The 22,216-nt window shown below is 43.7% G+C and overlaps 1 protein-coding gene across 1 annotated transcript in view; it reads left to right on the forward strand.

The window, feature by feature from the left end:
* The first annotated feature begins 1,084 nt into the window (after positions 1–1,084).
* Positions 1,085–22,216, forward strand: part of HAT1 (histone acetyltransferase 1) — an 87,266-nt gene continuing 66,134 nt past the window's right edge. The window contains exons 1-3 of the mRNA XM_062187799.1: positions 1,085–1,173; positions 4,237–4,341; positions 21,337–21,412. Of these exons, the coding sequence (XP_062043783.1) occupies positions 1,167–1,173; positions 4,237–4,341; positions 21,337–21,412 (188 nt within the window). The 5' untranslated portion in view covers positions 1,085–1,166. The remainder of the gene's footprint in view (positions 1,174–4,236; positions 4,342–21,336; positions 21,413–22,216) is intronic.

Genomic DNA, 22,216 nt, shown 5'->3' on the forward strand with positions numbered 1-22,216 from the left:
AGACCTGGAAGGCTAGGTCAGGCCACAGGAGGTATTATTAGGTAATGATTTCAGTGCTGAATAGTTGCCTGGTAACCTTAAGAATGAAAGTAGAGTGCCTACACATTACACTGTATAGCATTAAAAACATGAAAGGAGGCCTGCACCCCGGCTCCGCAGCTCAATAGGCTAATCCTCCGCCTGCGGCGCCGGCACACAGGGTTCTAGTCCCGGTCAGGGCACAGGATTCTGTTCTGGTTGCCCCTCTTCCAGTCTAGCTCTCTGCTATGGCCCGGGAGTGCAATGGAGGATGGCCCAAGTGCTTGGGCCCTGTATCCTCATCAGAGACCAGGAGAAGCACCTGGCTCCTGGCGTTGTGGTATAGTAGGTTAAGCGTCTGCCTGCAGCACCGGCAACCCAAAAGGGCATCGGTTGGAGTCCAGCGGCTCTTCTTCCCATCCAGCTCTCTGCTAATCTGGGAAAGCAGCGGAAGATGGCCCAAATGGGCCCCTGCACCCACAAGTGAGAGACCCCAAGAAGCTCCCGGCTTCCCGCAGGCCCAGCTCCGGCCCTTGCGGCCATTTTGGGAGTGAACCAGCGGATATAATACCTCTCCGTGTCTCCCTCTCTCTCTTAACTGTTTCTCAAATAAATCAATCATTCTTTAAAAAGTATTTCCAGAAAAAGCAGAAACAAGGAAAATAGGAAGTGAAAATTCCATTTCAGAAAACTCAACCCCTACATTTCACATAGGTAAAAACTAAGCGCTCAGGTGTCCGGATCTACCGATGTGGCTATAAAGTTTTCAGTCTCCAAAACATCTCTTGTGCGGAGAGGGAAGGGTGTGGTGTCCGTATTACTGAAATGAACTCCAAAGAAACTCTCCTCCGGCTGGCAAGCTTCTGAACAGAGAAGGTTCCAGCCGCGGCCTCCTCCTTCACCGCAGGCCTACAACGCGGCTGACGGCGCTCGCGGTGGCTAGGCAACAGTCCGCGCATTCCTCGGCGCGTTAGCCCCCGCCTCTTAAGGCGCTTCCGCCTCTGGGCGCCTCCACACTCTTCCTTTCATTGGCTAGCGTCACGCTGAGGATGGGCGGGGGAAATGCGTCAGGCAGTGAGGTCACTTCCGGCCCGGGAGCGCGCGGGTTGATTCGTCCTCCCTCAGCCGCCGTTGCTCGCAGCTCGGAAATGGCGGGTAAGTTCCCGGGAAAAGTTTACCAAGGGGAGGCGGTGGACAGATCTGGGAGAGAACGCCGAGACCACGGTGACAGTGCCCGCCTGGAACTTTCGGGCTCTAGCCTGGGTTCCAGAAGGCCTGCTTTGGCCGAGAGGCGCGGAATTCTCGGCGTAGCTTGTTGTCGGCCGCGCTCCGCGCCCCCGCCCCCAACTGCTCGCGCTGCTGCGCCGTTTGCGAACGCCCTGGCGCCCGCCGAGGACCGAAGAGGCCGCGGAGAGCGCCACGATTGTGGCTAGTAAAGTGCCGGGTGTCCCGGGGCTCGTTTCTTTTCCCGTTGCTTTTGCCCACTGCTGCCTTGCACACGTCTGGTCTTGGGCTCGCCAGCTGATTGTAGCGCTCAGCTCCTCCTCTCTCGGGCTCTGCCCATTCCCCACTGCAGCCCACTTCTGAGCTAGCGCACTGCTGCTTCTCGGGTCTTGAGTCACTTCTTCATGTCCCCTTAGTCCCTCACGCTTTAATGTTCCCGGCATCGTATGTAGATGTCCGTTGAGAGAGGCACTGCACCTTCATCTAAACTTCTCTCTTAGAGTAGGACTGTTAACACCGTAGTCTAATTCTCCTCTCTTCCACTTTGCTCTCCTTATGGAGTCCCCTCGGCTTATAATGTTTCATAGCTTATAACTGCCCGTTGTACGCGTATGACGGCTGTTTTGGTGTGAGTATAGTCCTTTTTTCCCCAGTTACATAGCTTTTGAAGTCACGGGCGGTTTCTGTTTCATTTATCATTTTTCCCTGGTAGTTGTCTCGCTACAGGTTTATGGATATTGGATAGACAAGATATAGTGAGAACTCCAGATGTTTAAGGAGATTGGTTCCACAAGACTGTAAGATCTTAGGGCACACTGGTAGCACCGAAGAATGGGATTATATGTACTGTATAGGGTGTACATAATTTAAGGATTACATCTAAATTTGAATCTCAGCTCCACCACTTACTTAGTAGTTGGATGATTTCAACCAAATCTGTTTCTAAGCCTGAAATTTTGAATATGAAGCAAGGTGATAATGATACCTACTTATAAAGTTGTGAAAATTAAGCTAATACATGATTTCATATGTTACACTTTGTTGCTTTGGTTATACATAAATGTTAGTGGGTAGAGTAATTTCAGTTTTATAGATTGGGGCCATAGAAGTTAAGTAATGTGCTCTGTTTCACAGAGCTAGTAAGTAGTGGTGGAGTCTGGATTTGAATCCAGGAATTCTGACTCCTTAATCTGTGTCGTCTTAAGTCTTTCCCATTTTCTGTGATGTGTGTTTAACCATTTTGGAAGTTTGTGGCATGTTATTGTACCCCTGTTTTGTGCTCATCACTTGTATTTCCTGAATTTTTGGGTAATTTTCATTTTGTCAAGAAAGTTATTGTCATCTTTGCCTGAAAGTTTCTCTTGATAATAGTTTTTGCCCCCTTTCTTAATTTTTGTGTGTATTGATGGGTAACTACTCTGTAGTAAAACCATTTGGTCATTCCTGTGGCCCAGTTATAGCTATGCACACAAAGTAAAAAAAGTTTAATAAAGTGGAAGGATTTTATTTCCTTCCTTTCCCTGTCCCTATTCCTTTTCTCTTATTCCAGGGATAACCTTGGTTACCATTAATTTGTATATTCTTCTTGGGGTAATCCATGTGTTATGCTACTTTTTTAGTAGTTGATCTGGAGCCCTGTGGGTAGAATTTTTCTAGTTATAGGTATGAAATACTATCTTAATTATCTTGACATTCTTACTTTGTTTCTTATATTTGATAATGAAGTAGGGATGTCCTTTAGCATTATATTTCTTTTTGAAAAGGCTACTTATTTAGATATAAAATCTAACAAGTAATTTGTATAAGTTTTTTTTTTTTAAGATTTATTTGTTTATAATTTGAAAGGCAGAGTTATAGAGAGGCAGAGAGAGAGAGAGAGCGAGGTCTTCCATTTGTTGGTTCCCTCCCCAGATGGCCAGAGCTGCACGGATCCGAAGCCAGGAGCTTCCTCTGGATCTCCAACATGGGTGCAGGGGCCCAAGGACCTGGGCCATCCTCCAAGTGCCTTCCCAGGCCACAACAGAGAGCTTGATCGGAAGTGGAGCAGCCGGGACTTGAACCGGCATCTAGGCGGTGGCTTTACCCGCTACACCACAGCGCTGGACCCGTGTATAAGTTTTTTTTTTTTTTGGATAGTCAGAGTTAGACAGTGAGAGAGAGACAGAGAGACAGAGAGAAAGGTCTTCCTTTTTCCATTGGTTCACCCCACAAGTGGCCATTGCGCTGCGCTGATCTGAAGCCAGGAGCCAGGTGCTTCTCCTGGTCTCCCATGAGGGTACAGGGCCCAAGCACTTGGGCCATCCGGTGCCCCAACCGGGACTAGAACCTGGGGTGCTGGTGCCGTAGGCAGAGGATTAGCCAAGTGAGCCGCGGTGCTGGCCTTTTTTTAAGAGATTGATTTATTTATTTTAAAGAGTTACACAGATAGAGAAGGAAAGGCAGAGAGAGAGCGAGAGGGAGATCTTCCATCCGCTGGTTTGCTCCCCAACTGGCCGCAATGGCTGGAGCTGCATCAATCTGAAGCCTGGAGCCGGGAGCTTCTTTGGGTCTCCCACGTATGTGCAGGGACCCAAGGACTTGGGCCATCTTCTACTGCTTTCCCAGGCCATAGCAGAGAGCTGGATCGGAAGTGGAGCAGCCAGGACTGGAACCAGCGCCCATATGGGATGCCGGCACTGGAGGCAGCAGCTTTACCTGTCATGCCACAGCACCGGCCCCTGTATAAGTATTAAGTGTTCAAAAGTGTCAGTAGTATGTCATGCTAATTTTTAGGCTTATTCATGTAAAGTGTGCCTAGTTCATGGTTTCCAAAGTGATTTTCTTTTTTATAATATTGGGGGGTACACTTATTGAGGAATATGTACAGAATAACTTATACTTTTGTGAGCTGTTAACATCTTATCCTTTTTCTACTTATAGTAAGAACCCTATTGGTATGTTGACTATGTAAATCACTTCCAAGTAAATCTTTTAAAAAAACTTTTTTTTTTTAAGGATTTGGTGCTATGGAGAAATTTTTAGTAGAATACAAGAGCGCAGTGGAGAAGAAACTGGCAGAGTACAAATGTAATACCAATACAGCAATTGAACTAAAATTAGGTATGTGTGCCATTTCTAAGTGATATTATGTGCTTATGTATACTGTGTGTATATGCCTTTTTAAATTTGAACTAGAGTTATGTAAGAGCAATCCATGTAAATATGTGGTTTTCATTTAATGAGCACATTCACGTTTTATTCAGTCTTGGTTTATGTCATGAGTTAATGTTTGAGAGATGGCGGAGTTTTACATATACGAAGACAATATGGCAAAAAGTAACAGATATATGTGGTCCTTTCTTTTTTTAAGATTTATTTTTTTTATTTAAAAGACAGAGTTACAGAGAGAGGTAGAGATAGAGAGAGATCTTCCATCTGCTCATTCACTCCCCAGATGGCTGCAAAGGGCCGGAGCTGCACCGATCTGAAACCGGGAGCCAGGAGTTTCTTCTGGGTCTCTCATGTGGGTGCAGGGACTCAAGGACTTGGATCATCTTCCACTGCTATCCCAGACCATAGCAGAGAGCTGGATTGGAAGAGGAGCAGCCGGGACTAGAACTGGTGCCTGTATGGGATGCCGGTGCTTCGGGCCAGGGCTTTAACCCGCTGCGTCACAGCGCCGGCCCCATGTGGTCTTAACATCTTAATATTTACCTATTTGGTCTATAAAAGTAATAGACAAGTATTGGTGAAGATGTGGGGAAAAACTACTGTATTTTTTGGAATATTTGATGTGAGTGTAAAATGATATAATTACTTTGAAATGGTTTGACATTTTCTTTAAAAGTTAAACGGACTGGGGCTCTGGAACAGTAGGTTAAGCGGCTGCCTGCAGTGCTGGCATCCCATATTGGTGCTGGTTCAAGTCCTAGCTGCTCCACTTCCAATCCAGCTCTCTGCTAATGCTTCTGGGAAAGCAGCAGAGAATTTCCCACATCCTTGGACCGCTGCCACCCACATGGGAGACCCGAAAAAGCTCCTGGTTCCTGGCTTTAGCCTGGTGCAGTCCCAGCTGTTGCAGCTATTTGAGGAGTGAACCAGCAAATGAAAGAGCTCTCTCTGTGTTTCCTTTTCTCTGTCTCGAACTCTGCCTTTCAAATAAATTAATCTTTTTTTTTTTTTTTAAGATTTATTTTATTTAAATGACAGAGTTACAGAGAGAGGTAGAGACAGAGGTCTTCCATCTGCTGGTTCACCTCCCAGATGGCCAAAATGGCTGGAGCTGCGCCAATCTGAAGCCAGGAGCCAGGAGCTTCTTCTGGGTCTGCCACTTGGGTGCAGGGGCCCAAGGACTTGGGCCATCTTCTGCTATCCCAGGCCATATCAGAGAGCTGGATCAGAAGAGGAGCAGCCTGGGCTAGAACCGGTGCCCATATGGGATGCTGGTGCTTCAGGCCAGGGCTTTAAGCCACTGCGCCACAGCGCCAGCCTCCAAAAAAATAAATCTTTAAAAAGTAAACTGTATAAATTAACTGTATTACCTAGCAGTTCTGCTCCTAAGTATGTGTTTACCCAAGAAGAATGAAAATATATATCCACAACAATATTCATACATGAATTTTCATACATAGGAACATTATTCACAATAGCCAAAAAATGCAAGCAACTTTAGATGAACTTTTTCTGGTAAAAGGATAAACAAAATATGGTCTATATATGTTGGAATACTGTTTAACAATAATAAGGAATGAAGTTTTGATACCTGTTATAACCGAATCTCAAAAATATTATTCTAAGTGGAATAAGCTAGACAAATTCTGTTTATCCTATAATTCTATTTGTATGAAATGTTCAGAAAAAACAAGTCCGTAGAGACAAAGTAGATTAGTAGTTGACTGGGACTGGAGGTGGGAACAGAGAGTAAGTGTAAATGGGTATCAGGTTTCTGTTTGGGGTGATGGAAATGTTTTAAATTAGATTGTAATACAACTCTAAATTTACTAAAATTGTACATGTAAAACAAGTGAAAAAAGAATATAATATAGACTCATGAATCCTGATTCCATTTCTTTCTATACTTTAGTTTCTTCATCTATAAAGTGGATTAAGGGGTGGGTGTTGCGGTGTAGCAAGTTGAGCAATAGCTTTGGGTGCCTATACTCTTTTTTTTTTAAATTTTTATTTATTTTTTATTTTTATTTTTGACAGGCAGAGTTAGACTGAGAGAGAGAGAGACAGAGAGAAAGGTCTTCCTTTTTCCGTTGGTTCAGCCCCAAAGTGGCCCCTACAGCCGGTGCATTGTGGCCGGCTTGCTGTGCTGATCTGAAGCCAGGAGCCAGGTGCTTCCTCCTGGTCTCCCTTGTGGGTGCAGGGCCCAAGGACTTGGGCCATCCTCCACTGCCTTCCCTGGCCACAACAGAGAGCTGGACTGGAAGAGGAGCAACCAGGCCAGAACTGGCGCCCCGACTGGGACTAGAACCCGGGGTGCCGGCGCCACAGGCAGAGGATTAGATTGAGCCGCGGCACCGGCCTTCGGTGCCTGTATTCTTTATTGGAGTGCCAGTTTGAGTTCTGGCTACTCTTCTTATCCAGGTTCCTACTTTTGCATCCTGGGAGGCAGCAGAAGATGACTTAAGTGCTTGGGACTCTGCCACCTATTTGGGAGATTTGTGTTGAGTTCTGGGCTCCTGAGTTTGGCCTGGATCCCAGACTCAGTTGTTGTAGGATTTAGGGGAGTCACAGGATGGAAGATATACCCATCTCTCTCCCCCCCCCCCTTCTTTTTCTCAATCTCAAGTCAATGAAAATAAATATTTAAAAAAATATGGGGGCTGCGCTGTGGTGTAAACATCCGCCTGCAACACTGGCATCCTGTATATGCACTGTTTCGAATCTTGGCAGCTCCACTTCCAATCCAGCTCCCTGCTGATGGCCTGGGAAAGCTGTAGAAGTTGGCACAAGTGCTTGGGCCCGGGCACCCATGTGGGAGACCCAAATGAAGCTTCTGGCTCCTGGCTGCAGATCAGCCCAGCTCTGGCCTTTGTGGCCATTTGGGGAGTGAACCATTGGATGGAAGACCTTTCTGTCTGTCTCTCCCTCTCTTTATCTGTAACTCTGCCTCTCAAAAAACAAACAAACAAAAAATATGGAGCTGATAATACTTCATAGAGTTTGTAAAGGTAAATTATGTAATTAAATGCAAATAAAATGCCTAAACAACTTGCCATACATAAAATACCAAATAAACGCTTGATGCTGTTATTTTTTTTTATTTTTTTTTTTTTTTACTTATTTGAAAGAGTTACAGAGAGAGAGAGAGAGAGTGAGTGTGAGTGTGAGTCTTCCATCCACTGGTTCACTCCCCAATTGGCTGCAACAGCCAGAGCTGAACTGATCTAAAGCCAGGAGCCTGGAGTTTGTTCTGGGTTTCCCATGTGGGTGCAGAGGTCCAAGGACTTGGGCCATATTCTGCTTTCCCAGTCCAAAGCAGAGAGCTGGATTGAAAGTGGAGCAGCCAGGACTCGAACCACTGTTCATATGGGATGCCAGCATTGCAGGCGGCAGCTTTACCCGCTACGCCACAGTGTTGACCCCTGATGCTGTTATTGAAAGCAGCACAACTACACAAAGATAAAGAGGGTGACAGAATCAAGATAATACTGGTCTAAAAACTGGATCCTGTTAGGTAGGCTCTTTTGTCATTTAGCTCAAAAATATCTTCAATATTGTTCCCTCTGATTACATATAGACCTATTTCATGCTTTTGAATTATATAATACAGTAAGACTGCCATAATTTATTTAAGTATCTAAAGGTAGTTTCTCTTTTGCAATTAAAAATAATTCTATAGTAAATATTTGTGTCTTTACCTACAGTTGTATTTGGAGGCTATATGACTAGAAATTGAAATGCGGGGCGGTGCTGTGGCCTAGCAGGTAAAAGCCACTGCCTGCAGTGCCGGCATCCCATATGGGTGCTGGTTCAAGTCCTGCTTGTTGCACTTCTGATCCAGTGCACTGCTATGACCTGAGAAAGCAGTAGAAGATGGCCCAAGTGCTTGGGCCCCTCACCCACGTGGGAGACCCGGAAGAAGCTCCTGGCTCCTGGCTTTGGATCTGCCTAGCTCTGTCCATTTCGGCCATTTGGGGAGTGAACTAGCAGATGGAAGACCTGTCTCTTTCTCTGCTTCTGCAACTCTGCCTTTCCAATAAATAAATACATTTAAAAAAAAAAAGAAGAAAAAAAAATTGAAATGCTAGGTCGAGACTGGCACTGTGGCATAGTGGGCTAAGCCTCCGTCTCCAGTGACACCATCCCTGTGTGCTGGTTACAGTCCCCACTGCTCCTCCTCTTTTCTTTTCTTTTCTTTTCTTTTCTTTTCTTTTCCTTTCCTCTCCTTTCCTTTCCTTTCTTTTCTTTTCTTTTTTCTTTTCTTTTCTTTCTCCCTCCCTCCCTCCCTTCCCCTTCTTTTTTTTTTTTTTTTTTTAAGATTTATTTGCCTATTTGAAAGTCACAGTTACACAGAGGAGGAGAGGCAGAGAGAGAGAGAGGTCTTCCATCCGCTGGTTCACTCCCCAGTTGGCCACAATGGCTTGGAGCTGCACCGATCCGAAGCCAGAATCCAGGATCCTCTTCTGGGTTTCCCACATGGGTGCAGGGGCCCAAGGACTTGAGCCATCTTCTACTATTTTCCAAGGCCGTAGCAGAGCGCTGGATTGGAAGTGGAGCAACTGGGGCTCGAATCAGCACCCATATGGGACGCTGGCATTGCAGGCAGTGGCTTTACCCTCTACAACACAGTGCCGGCCCTAATATGCTGCTCCTGTTCTGATCCAGCTCCCTGCTAATGGCCTGGGAAAGCAGTAGAGAATGGCCCAAATGCTTGGGCCCCTGGACCTGCGTGGGAGATCCAGAGGAAGTTCCTGGCTTTGAATCAGCTCAGCTCAGCACTAGCCGTTGTAGCCATTTGGGGGAGTGGACTAGTGGATGGGATACCTTTCTGTCTCTCCCTCTCTGCCTGTAACTTTACCTTCCAAATAGATAAAAATAAAATCTTTTTAAAGTTTTATTTATTTATTTTTGACAGGCAGAGTTAGTGAGAAAGAGCGAGATAAAGGTGTTATGGCGTAATGGGTTAAGTAGCCACCTGCAGTGCCAGCATCCCATATGGGTGCTGGTTTGAGTCTCAGCTGCTCTACTTCTAATCCAGCTCCCTGCTGAGGCACCTGGGAAGGCAGCAGAATTTGGCTCAAGTTCTTGGGCCCCTGCATCCACACAGGAGACCTGGATGAAGCCCCTAGCTCCTGGATTTACTGTGGCCCAGCTATGGCTGTTGCAGCCATTTGGGGATTGAACCAGTGGATGGAAGATCGATCACTGCTTCTCTCCTTCTCTTTGTAACTGCCTTTTTCTTTTCTTTCTTTCCTTTCTTTTTTTTTTTAAAGATTTATTTATTTGAAGGTCAGAGTTACACAGAGAGAGAAGAGGCAGAGAGAGAGGGGTCTTCCATCTGATGGTTCACTCCCCGATTGACTGCATTGGCCGGAACTGCACCAATCCGAACCCAGGAGCCAGAAGCTTCTTCTGGGTCTCCGATGTGGGTGCAGGGGCCCAGGGACTTGGGCCATCTTCTACTGCTTTCCCAGGCCATAGCAGAGAGCTGGATGGGAAGTGGAGTAGCCAGGACTAGAACCGGCGACCATATGGAATGCCAGCTCTTCAGGCCAGGCCATTAACCTGCTGTGCCACAATGCCGGGCCCCCCCCCTTTTTTTTTTGACAGGCAGAGTGGACAGTGAGAGAGAGACAGAGAGAAAGGTCTTCCTTTGCCATTGGTTCACCCTCCAATGGCCGCTGTGGCCGGCGCACCGCGCTGATCCAAAGGCAGGAGCCAGGTGCTTCTCCTGGTCTCCCATGGGGTGCAGGGCCCAAGGACTTGGGCCATCCTCCACTGCACTCCCGGGCCATAGCAGAGAGCTGGCCTGGAAGAGGGGCAACCGGGACAGAATCTGGCGCCCCAACCGGGACTAGAACCCGGGGTGCCGGCGCTGCAGGTGGAGGATTAGCCTATTGAGCCGCGGCGTTGGCCCCCTCTTTTTTTTTTTTTTTTTTTTTACGATTTATTTATTTACTTGAAAATCAGAGTTATACAGAGAAAGGAGGGGCAGAGAGAGAGTGAGCGAGCGAGGTCTTCCATCTGCTGGTTCACTCCCCAGATGACTGCAACAGCCAGAGCTGCACTGATCCAAAGCCAGGAACCAGGAGCTTCTTCTGGGTCTCCCATGCGGATGCAAGGGCCCAAGGAGTTGGGCCGTATTTTACTGCTTTCTCAGGCCATAGCAGAGAGCTAGATCGGAAGTGGAGCAGCTGAGACTCGAACTGGTGCCCATATGGAATGCTGGCATTGCAGGCGGAGGTTTTACCTGTTTGGCCACAGTGCCGGCCCCTTAACTGCCTTTCAAATAAATAAAATGAAACTTAAAAAATAAAAAACTTATGCACCCTTTATATTTTAAGAAAAAATGTCGTTTGACCATGGTGATTTTGTTGTAAAAGTTAAAAGTTTTTAACCAGATGAATTTTTTCTTGAAGGTTTTTTTATTTATTTGAAAGTCAGAGTTACTGAGAGAGGGGGAGAGTTCTTCCATCTGCCGGTTCACTCCCCAGATGGCTGGAATAGGCTGAAGCCAGGAACTTCATCTGGTTCTTCCACATGGGTGGCAGGGCCCAAACACTTGGGCCATCTTCTGCTGCTTTTCCCAGGCCAACCAGGGAGCTGAATTGGATGTCAGCAGCCGGACACTGGGATGCCAGCATTGTGAGTGGTGGCTTTACCCACTATGCTGTAGTGCTGACTTGAGGAATTTTTTTTTTTAATTAAAAATACATTATTTTTAGTTTGAAAGGCAGGGAAACAGAGAGAAAGAACTTCATCTGCTGGTTCACTTCCCAACCGTTTGCAGTTACCCAGAACTGGGCCAGGCTGAAGCCAGGAACCCAGAACTCAATGTAGGTGGCGTATGTAGGTGGTATTGACCCAGGTACTTGAGCCGTTAGCTGCTGCCTCCCAAGATATGCATGAGCAGGAAACTGTAGTTGAAAACAGAGCTAGAACTCAAGCCCAGGGGCTCCAATTTTGGATGTGAGCATCCCAAACACTGCGTTAACTGCTGCGGCACATGTCTGCCCACTTTTTACCCATTTAAAAACGTACAGTTAGATGGCATTCTTTCCCAGTGTAGTTATCACCACTATTTCCAACTTTTTTCTCATCAGCCCAAATAGAAATTCTTGTACCCATTAGTCAGTAACTTCCCGTTTGTCTCACGTTCTAGCCCTTGGTTACTTCCAGGTTAGAATCAAGGCTTGTGTTTAGTTACCGTGTTTCCCTTGTGTTCTTGAGATTGGAAAGGTTAGCAATCTTTTCTTGGCTTTAATGACCTTGATACTTTTTCAGAGTTCAAGCCAGTTATTTTGTAGAATATTCCTCAATTGGAATTTGTCTGATGTTTAGTTGTGGTTTATTTTAGGTTATATGACTTTGATAGGAATATCACAGATCTCATTGTACCCTAACAATTTTTCATCTACCTTCCAATTCCTTTAATTATTTATTTTATTCAATGATTTATCACCTGTTACTATCATTTATTTTGGTGCTCAAATTGTTCCTAATTTAGCCAATAGGGGTGCAATTCAAGTTTGCTTCTGTTTCTATTTTTACAAGTCCTTCTTATTGATTACTCCATTCTTTTTTATTTTTTAAATTTTTTTTATTTTTTATTTTTTTGACAGGCAGAGTTAGACAGTGAGAGAGAGAGACAGAGAGAAAGGTCTTCCTTTTTCCGTTGGTTCACCCCTCAAGTGGCTGCTACGGCCAGCGTGCTGCACCGATCCGAAGCCAGGAGCCAGGTGCTTCCTCCTGGTCTCCCATGCGGGTGCAGGGCCCAAGGACTTGGGCCATCCTTCACTGCCCTCCCAGACCACAGCAGAGAGCTGGACTGGAAAAGGAGCAACCAGGATAGAACCAGGCACCCGTATGGGATGCTGGGGCTTCAGGTGGAGGATTAACCACATGAGCCATGGCACCAGCCCCAGTTTTGGGATGTTTTAAGTAATTATGCTAAAAATGTTTTTGTACAAATCTTTTTAATGGACATATGATTTTATTTTGATGAATTTATATTGGTGACTTACTGATCATAGGGTAGGTGTATGTGTAACTTTTGCCAGACTGATTTCCGAAGTGCTTTTTTTTTTTTTTTTTTTTTTTTTTTTGACAGACAGAGTGAATAGTGAGAGAGAGAGACAGACAGAGAGAAAGGTCTTCCTTTTTGCCGTTGGTTCACCCTCCAATGGCCGCTGCAGCTGGCGCATCGCGATGATCCTAAGCCAGGAGCCAGGTGCTTCTCCTGGTCTCCCATGTGGGTGCAGGGCCTAAGGACTTGGGCCATCCTCCACTGCACTCCCGGGCCATAGCAGAGAGCTGGCCTGGAAGAGGGGCAACCGGGACAGAATCCGGCGCCCCGACTGGGACTAGAACCTGGTGTGCCGGCGTCACAGGCGGAGGATTAGCCTATTGAGCCACAGTGCTGGCCCACAACATGTCTTTTTGATTTTGGTACCAAAGGTTTGCTGCCCTCATAAAAATGAGTTGGGAACTGGTTTTGTTTTCTGGAGGAGTTATATAAGATTAGTATTATTTCTTTTTGGATGTTTGGTAGAATTCACCAATAAAGCTCTATTGCCTTGCATAACTGTGGTGGCCGTGGTGCTAAGGCGGCAGACTTGAGATCCTTTGGCCTGTGCTACCTGAGTTTGAGCTCTGCTCTTGTCACGTGCTGCTGGCACTGCCAAAGCTTTATGTGTCTTGAGTTTTCTTTGCTGAAAAGAATTTCAAACTACAAATCTAATTAATAAATGTAATACTATTCTGATTTTATGTCAGTTTTTTTAATTTTTGCTTTTAGGGAATTTGTTTCATCTAACTTTCTCGATAGGAAGTTGTTAATATTCTGTAATACCATTTTACTGACTGTGAAGTCTGTAATCCCTTCTTGGGGATATTTGTTATTTGTGATAATGGTAATTTATGTTTTCTCTTTTTTGATAAGTCTGCATATAGGTTTATCAGTCTGGTGATCTTTTCAAAAATTGCTTTTTCTCTATTATACTGTCTACTGTAATTCTTATAAATTTCTTTGTTCTTTGGGTTAATTTGCTTTTTTAAAAGTTACTCTTAGGGGCCGGCGCTGTGGTGCAGTGGGTTAATTTCCTGGCCTGAAGCCCCAGCATCCCATATGGGTGGCAGTTCGAGACCTGGCTGCTCCACTTCTTTAATTTTTTTTATTTTTTTATTTTTTATTTATTATTATTATTTTTTTAATTTTTGACAGGCAGAGTGGACAGTGAGAGAGAGACAGAGAGAAAGGTCTTCCTTTTTGCCGTTGGTTCACCCTCCAATGGCACCGCGCTGTTCCGATGGCAGGAGCCAGGTGCTTATCCTGGTCTCCCATGGGGCGCAGGTCCCAAGAACTTGGGCCATCCTCCACTGCATTCGCTGGCCACAGCAGAGAGCTGGCCTGGAAGAGGGGCAACCGGGACAGGATCGGTGCCCCGACCTGGCTGCTCCACTTCTATCCAGCTTTCTGTGATGGCCTGGTAAAGCAGTAGAAGATGGCCCAAGTCCTTGGGCCCCTGCACCTGCATGGGAGACCCAGAAGAAGCTCCTGACTCCTGGCTCCAGATCAGCACAGCTATGTTCGTTGCGGCCAATTGGGGAGTGAACCATCAGATGGAAAGCCTCTTTCTCTCCCTCTCTCCCTCTCTTCTCTCTGGAAAAAAAAAAAAAAAAAAAAAAAAAAAGTTACTTTTAGACACTTAAATAATTGACTTTAAGCTTTATTTTTTAATACCAGTATTAATGTTAAAAATTTATCTCTACTGATTCAATTGATTCAATTGCATCCTTCTATTTCTGTTATAATTGCTCAATTCCAAATATTTTCTCTTTTTAAAATTTTTTTATTTATTTATTTGAGGGGTAGAATTACAGATAGAGGGAGAGACAGAGAGAAAGATCTTCCATCCTCTGGTTCACTCCCCAAATGGTCACAACAGCTGGAGCTGGGCCGATCAGGAGCTTCTCCCAGGTGCAGGGGCCCAAGCACTTCACCCATCTTCTACAGCTTTCCCAGGCCATTGCAGAGAGCTGGATTGAAGAAGGAGCAGCTGGGATACAAATTGGTGCCCATACAGGTTGCCAGTGCTGGATTCGGTAGCTTAAACTGCTATATCACAGCGCTGGCCCCTTCTCTTCTTTGATGTGTGCATTAAACAAAAAAATGTTGCTTACTTTCCAAATATTTGAGATGTTCCTAGCTATTTTGCTACCGATTTCTTACTTAATTCCACCAAGGTCAGACAACATACTCTTGCTATATCAGTTCTTTTAAATTTATTGAGATTTGTTTTATAGTCTAGTATTTATTGTTGTATAAATGCCAATTGGCTTTTTTTTTTTTTTTAAGAATTATTTATTTATTTGAAAGGCAGAGAGTTACAGAGAGGCAGAGGCAGAGAGAGAAATCTTCAATCTGCTGGTTTACACTCCAAATGGCTGCAACATCCAGAGTTGGGCCAATCTGAAGCCAGGAGCTTCTTCCAGGTTTCCCATGCAGGTACAGGGACCCAAGGACTTGGGCCATCTTCTACTGCTTTCCCAGGCCATAGCAGAGCTTGATTACAAATGGAAGGCAGCCAGAACTCGAATTGGCACCCAGATGGGATACTGGCACTGCAGGCAGCAGCTTTACCCACTACGCTACAGTGCCAGCCCCAATTGGCTTATTATTTGTCTTTATCTTTTGCTGATTTTCTGTCAGAACAATTGAGAGAGGACTTTTGAAATTTTCAGTTGTAACTGTGGATTTGTCTATTTAAGTCTTTTTTTAAAAAAAGATTTATTTATTAATTACAAAGGCAGAGTTAACAGTGACAGACAGCGAGATATTCCATCTGCTGGTTCACTCCCCAAATGTCCACAATCGCCAGGGCTGGGCCAGGCTGAAGAAAGGAGCCAGGAGCATCATCTGGGTCTCCCACATGGGTAGCAGGGGTCCAAGCACTTGGGCTATCTTCCAATACTTTCCCAGGTGCATTAGCAGGTAGGTGAATTTAAAGTGGGGCTCAAATCAGTGCCATATGAGATGCCAGCACTGAGGGGTTGCTTTGCCTGCTACAGCACAGTGTCAGCCCCGTTTTATGTCTTATTTTTGCTTTATGTGTTTGCAGCCCTGATATTAGATGCATACAGACAGATATTTTGTGTCTTCTTGGTGAATTGACTGTTTACTCACTATAAACTTTTCATCTTTATCTCTGGTAATAAAGACAGCTCTTTATCTCCGTCCCTTCTTTAACTCGTCTTGCCTCATCTTGAAGTCTACTGTGTCAAATGTCTGTACAGCAGTTAGAAGTTTTTAAACATGAGAGAAACAACAGTGTGTTTATATGCTGATACCCATCATCTATCAGAGAAGGGGAAAATTATACAGGAGAGAAAAGAGAATATTTGTAGAGTGATACCCCTAAGGATATAAGAGGGGAAATGATCTTACTCATCAGTGGAGAAATTAACCTTAGGAGCTTGGAGAATTTCTACCATGACAAGAGGAAGGGGAGAATATATGAGTATGGCTGCAGTAAGTTAGAGGATGGAGGAGTGGCAGTCTAGTAGTTTTTTTTTTTTTTCTGAATGTTCCTGTGCCCTAAGTGAGACAAGAAGCAAGATCACCTGGAGAGAGTGTGATTGTAGAAGCTGTTAGAGGTTTGAAGAAATAGTCATCTGGATGACTGGGTGCTATGATTGTCAGGTAGCACTAAGGGCCCACTTCAGTTTAGTATTTATGAGTATAAAGTGAAATCAGCCACATCTAGATGCAAGGGTGCAGCAAAGAGTGGGCGTATGAGCAGTTTTAAATAGGATTGGGGTTTTCCAGGCTGCTATGACAAAATTTATGGCAGAGGAGCTGAGGATGTTTATGAGGGCGTGAGACTATTGATGAGCCATAGGATTCTACATTGAAAAGGGCAGAAAGTAAGGATATGAATGAAGTTGGAGTGGAATGGTGAAACTGTGTTCAAATCAGTTTTTTGTAAGTCATGTAAAGTGTTGAAGAATTTGTTAGAAGTGGGGTATCAAGAAGTGAATTAGGAAGTTAAGAGGTGATGCTAAGTTTGTACAGTGTTTGAGATACAGATTAAGAGGATATGGTTGCAAATAAATAAAAATCTTTTTAAAAAAGATGGTATGCTGTTGATAATTAGAGAGGCTTAAAGCATGTCATGGGACTAAGTGGCTAAGATAGATAAAGATAGCATTCTTGGAGGAGGAATCAAGGAACTGAGAGGCTGGATAGGAAGATGAACTTTGATTAATCTTGAAGTTTCCAAGATTTAAGTTAGATGTAATGTTGGGAGGAGTGACAGTGAGCCAGGAGTTGAACTCCTCACAGCAAGAGGGAGGCATATGAAACATGAACTTTAAAGCCATGCTGATTTTTCTTAGAGTTTGGAAGGATATTGGTCTGAATCTAGCAATGAGGAGTAAGGAGGATGCCTTGTACTAGCAGTATGAAGGTATGGGAGAGAAAGGAGTCTCTGCTTGAGAAGCTTTCAGAAAAATAGCATCCTTAGGGAGAGCCAGGTATGCCAGTGAACTGTTAGATCAAGAAGGTAGAGGACAGCGTTCAGGGAAGAGGTTAGACAGATGGAGAATTTTGATGATGATTGACTAGTCAGTTTAACGGTGATCACAATGAATTAGTGTAGTGCTTAAAATAGCATTAGATAAGTAGCTTTATATTACTGTGTGGGAATGAGGATTCCAGTAATAAGGGATAGTTTAGGAACTTGGGAGTTAATGGGAATAGAGAGTGATGGAATTAGTTATGGTATCTCTAACATCTTATAATGTTACAAGCTGGTGGTGCTGATCTAAATGTTGCCAGCACACTTTGGCCACTCCTGTGTTTTAATATAATTGGAGTGGGCATTGTGGTACAGCAGGTTATGCTGCCACCTGGGACACCCACGTCACGTATCAGAGTGCAGGTTCAAGTTCTAGCTACTCCACTTTTGATCTGGCTTCTTGCTAATAATGCATCCTGAAAGGCAGCAGATGATGGCTCAGTTGCTTGGGCCACCCACCCTCATGGGAGACCTGAGTGGAGTTCCTGGCTCCTGGCTTCAGTTTGGCCCGATCCTGGCTGTTGTTGGCATTTGGGGAGTGAACTAGTGGATGGATGATCTCTCTTAGTCTCTGTCTGATTGACTCTCAGCTCTGCCTTTCAAGTAGATAAAAATACATAAAAATGAAAACATTCAAAAAATTAAAATTAGTTTTCAATTTAGTATGATCAGGAAAATATGTATTGGCCAAAACAAATGAGATTTTAATTACAGTTAGCTTGAAAGATATATGAGAGCATCTGTGATTCTGAGCATTCATATCTACATTATGAGCACCTGTCACCAGGTTGTACATATGTTAAATCCTTAAGTATTAAACTTTTAAATATTGATTAATGTGCCTTGGCGATTTCTTAATTTTGCTTTTGGCTCATAAAATGTATAGACTAAGTCTGCCATTATGCATTTTGTCTCTAAAAACTACAGAAATAAGAAGTGATTCTGAGAACTAGGAAGTTCAGGAACTATATATAGGAGTGGAAGTAACAGGATGTAGACTCAAAAGGAAGATTCATTGTCAGTTCTGTGTTCTATATAGCAGTAAGTTGCCATTTAGTAGTCCAGGCCCCGAGCCCGTTTCTCTCAAGATGACAGACAGAAGTTGGACCAAATACTTGGCCCCTTCCCACTCATGTGGGAGACTAGGATGAAGTCCCTGGCTCCTGACTTCTGCCTGGCCTGGCCCTGGCTGTTGTAGTCATTTGGGGAGTAAGCCAGCAGATAGAAGATTTCTGTCTCTTCCTGTCTGTTGTTCTGCCTTTCAAATAAATAAATAAATCTTTAAAACTTAAAAAATAAAAAAATATTTTAAACTAAGGTCTAATAACAGATCACATACTACATTACTACATTCAGATGCATTTTTTTGTTTTTTTAAGGACTTATTTTGGGGCTGGCACTGTGGTGTAGCAGGTAAAGCCCCCACTTGCAGTGCCAGCATCCCACATGGTGCTGGTTCGAGTCCTGGCTGCTCCACTTCTGATCCAGCTCTCTGTGGTGGCCTGGAAAAACAGTAAAAGATGGCCCAAGTTCTTGGATCTCTGCACCTGTGTGGGAGACTTGGAAGAAGTCTCCTGATTTCACCTTGTCCCAGCCAAGGTCACTGTAGCCATTTGGGGAATAAACTGGCAAATGGAAGATTTCTCTCTCTGTAACTGTTTCAAATAAAGAAATAAATATTTAACAAAAAAAAAAAAAAAGATTTTATTTATCCAGAAGACAGAGTTAGAAAGGGAGAGACAGAGAGAGAAATCTCATGTTTCTTTAATTAATTTTAATCCAGAACAATGCCTCTGCATATATGTAATTTTTTCTTCTTTCCCCCAAGCCATTTGTTTGAAAGGCAGTGAAAGAAAAAGAGACAGAGATCTCTGATCTACTTGTTTACTTCCCAGTAGATCTGGACTAGGTTGGAGCCAAGAACCAGAAGCTCAGTCTGGGTTTCCCACGAGGGTATCAGGGACCCAACCACTTGACTGTCACCTTCAGCTTTTCAGGGTTCTCATGTAGAAAGCTGGGTTGGAAATGGAGGTGGAACTTGAATCCAGGCATTCTGACATGGAATGTGAATGTTCCAAGTGGCATCTTAATGACTGTGCCAGATGTCCCCACCCTCACTGATTTATTTGGAAGACTAAACTTATTACACAGAATTGTTAGATAAATCAACATTGTGAGTTTGTCTGCTTCCATTTTTGGTGTTACTTAACTTGTTCCTCTGTGTTCTGTATTTTCTGTAAATTGGAAAGTAGAATATTCATTAATTTAGAGCAAGCCTTTTTTGATGAGGAAATGTCACAGGCGATGCCATATACTTGATATTACATTGAATCAAGAGGCATATAATGTTGGTATATTCCACATGTGATGTAAAGTTAGATCACTTGTAAAGGTGGTGACTAAAAGTATTACTATGTATTAGTATGTACTAAGTTAGTATTCTGCACATAGTGAATAGCTTCTATGAGGACAGTATTAGAAATATTGCATCTATGCCGGCGCCGTGGCTTAATAGGCTAATCCTCCACCTTGTGGCGCCGGCACACCGGGTTCTAGTCCCCGTCGGGGCGCCGGATTCCATCCCGGTTGCCCCTCTTCCAGGCCAGCTCTCTGCTATGGCCTGGGAAGGCAGTGGAGGATGGCCCAAGTGCTTGGGCCCTGCACCCGCATGGGAAACCAGGAGAAGCACCTGGCTCCTGGCTTCAGATCAGCGAGATGCGCCGGCCGCAGCGGCCTTTGGAGGGTGAACTAATGGCAAAAAGGAAGACCTTTCTCTCTGTCTCTCTCTCTCATTATCCACTCTGCCTGTCAAAAAAAAAATAATAATAATATATATATATATATATATATATTGCATCTACAACTTACCTTCTCATCCATCAATTACTTCAGGGTTTTTAAGTTTCTCTTCACACTATAAACTCTTTCCAGTAACATCAGTATTCACAACAAATATGAATAAAAGTAACAGAAGGTTACCAAACTTCATCTTGGATTAGCAAGAATTAAAATTGATGATATCTTTGGGTATGGACTATTCTTAAGAATATAGGAGACATAGCCGGCGCCATGGCTCACTTGGCTAATCCTCTGCCTGTGGCGCCAGCACCCCGGGTTCTAGTCCTGGTTGGGGCGCCGGATTCTGTCCTGGTTGCTCCTCTTCCAGTCCAGCTCTGTGCTGTGGCCCGGGAAGGCAGTGGAGGATGGCCCAAGTCCTTGGGCCCTGCACCTGCATGGGAGACCAGGAGGAAGCACCTGGCTCCTGGCTTCGGATCAGCGCAGTGCTGGCCATAGTGGCCATTTTGGGGGTGAACCAATGGAAGGAAGACCTTTCTCTCTGTCTCTCTCTCACTAACTCTGCCTGTCAAAAAAAAAAAAAAAAAAAGAACGGATATAGGAGACAAAGGAGTTTCTGTAGCTGCTGGTGGGTATATTTTTAGAGGGTATTTAGGCAGTATTTATAAAAGTATTTTACCACTCTTATTTCTTTATTTCCATGTGTTTCCACTATGTATATACTTGTAAAGGTCCAGCTCTGTGCACACAGACACAAACACACACACATGTATGTCATTGAAACATTATTTTAAAATGTATTATTTGAGAGGCAGAGAGATGGACACAGATGGACAGAGAACTACCATTTGCTGATTCACTCTCCAAATGCCCACAATGACCAGCACTAGGCTGACGGCAGAGCTGGGACTCAGGAATGTAACTCAGGTCTCCTGCATGGATGGCAGGGACCCAACTACTTGTACCATCACCTCTGCCTCAAAGGGTCTGCATTAGCAAATAATTGGAGTCAGAAGCTGGAGCCAGGAATTGAACAAGGGTATTGTAGGATAGGACATGGGCACCTTAACCAGTAAGGCAAATGCCCGCCTCAAGGAACATTATTTTTAATAACAAAAGAACTGGTAGCAACATAAATGTCATCTAGCAGCCAAAAAGAAAGGTGCAATGTTATGGGCTTCATCAAACTCAAATTATTCTTGTTCTCAGAATGTTTCTTTTAGCATTCTGGTTTCATTTCCTAGATGTTGCGGCTTTTCTTACAATGTCTTGTTTTTATTTTTGTTTTTCTTTTTACTCTGTTATATATATAAATATATAGAAAATTAAAGATGAAATCAGGTTCCTCTGTCATACCTATGCTTCTAATTCTTATTAGAGTTTAGAAACAAGCATTCAGAGTAAATATTTAAATTTTTACTAATTCACAAGAATCAAGTATAAGTCACACAATAGAGAAGTAGCATCTTAGGTAAGAAAATTTTTGGCTGTATATCAGTGATAGTAAAATTCTTAAAATGGAAAAACCTGTCACTTTTAATATCTTTGTATTTTTTATTCTTTTAAACAGTTCGTTTTCCTGAAGATCTTGAGAATGACATTAGAACTTTCTTTCCTGAATATACCCATCAGCTTTTTGGGGATGAGTAAGTAACTAAGTAAAATGTTTGCCAAATTGATATGGCCTCCTTAAAAATAACCTTTGCTTTTTTCTTTAAGATTTATAAATCAGATTTCTTTTTAAACTAGTAATTTCATGTGGTTTGTCTTAAAATGTATAGTAGAATGGTATTTTTTAAAAAGATTTTATGTATTTACTTGAAAGGCAGAGTAATGGGGAGGGGAAGATAGATGTCTTTCCATCCACTGATTTACTTCTCAGATGCAATAGCCGGGATTAGGCCAGGCCGAAGCCTGGAATTTCATTTATGACTCATACATGAGTGACAGGGACCTGAGTACTTAAATCATAATCTGCTGCCTCTCAGGGTGTGCATTGGCAGGAATCTGGATTGGAAGTAGAGGTGTGACTCAGTCCTAGGCACTCTGATATGGGATGCAGGCATCCCAAGTGGCTGCTTAACTTGCTGTGCCATAATACTCAGTTTTTTGTTTTTTGTTTTTTTTTAACATTAAGATGCTAGTCTCTGGAAAACTCCCATTTGGTGCCATAAATGCGTTATATCATTTAATTCTTGCCATAGTATTAACAATAGTATTATTATTTGCTGCTTTGTATGTTGGTGGAATTGGGTAATTGCCTAAGGACATATGAATGACTAGAGTTTGGACAGACAATCTGACTCTAGAGCTCATACTCATAACAACTGCCTTGTTTTATACACTGTTTGCTATCTTTCTTTTAGTACATCATATACTCCCTTAAAATTTGAAACCAAAGTTGTTATTTTGTGATTAAATAAGCTATGTCATGCTGGCGCTGTGGCATA

Source organism: Lepus europaeus, chromosome 1 (genome assembly GCF_033115175.1).
Source record: "Lepus europaeus isolate LE1 chromosome 1, mLepTim1.pri, whole genome shotgun sequence".
Classification (NCBI taxonomy): domain Eukaryota; kingdom Metazoa; phylum Chordata; class Mammalia; order Lagomorpha; family Leporidae; genus Lepus; species Lepus europaeus.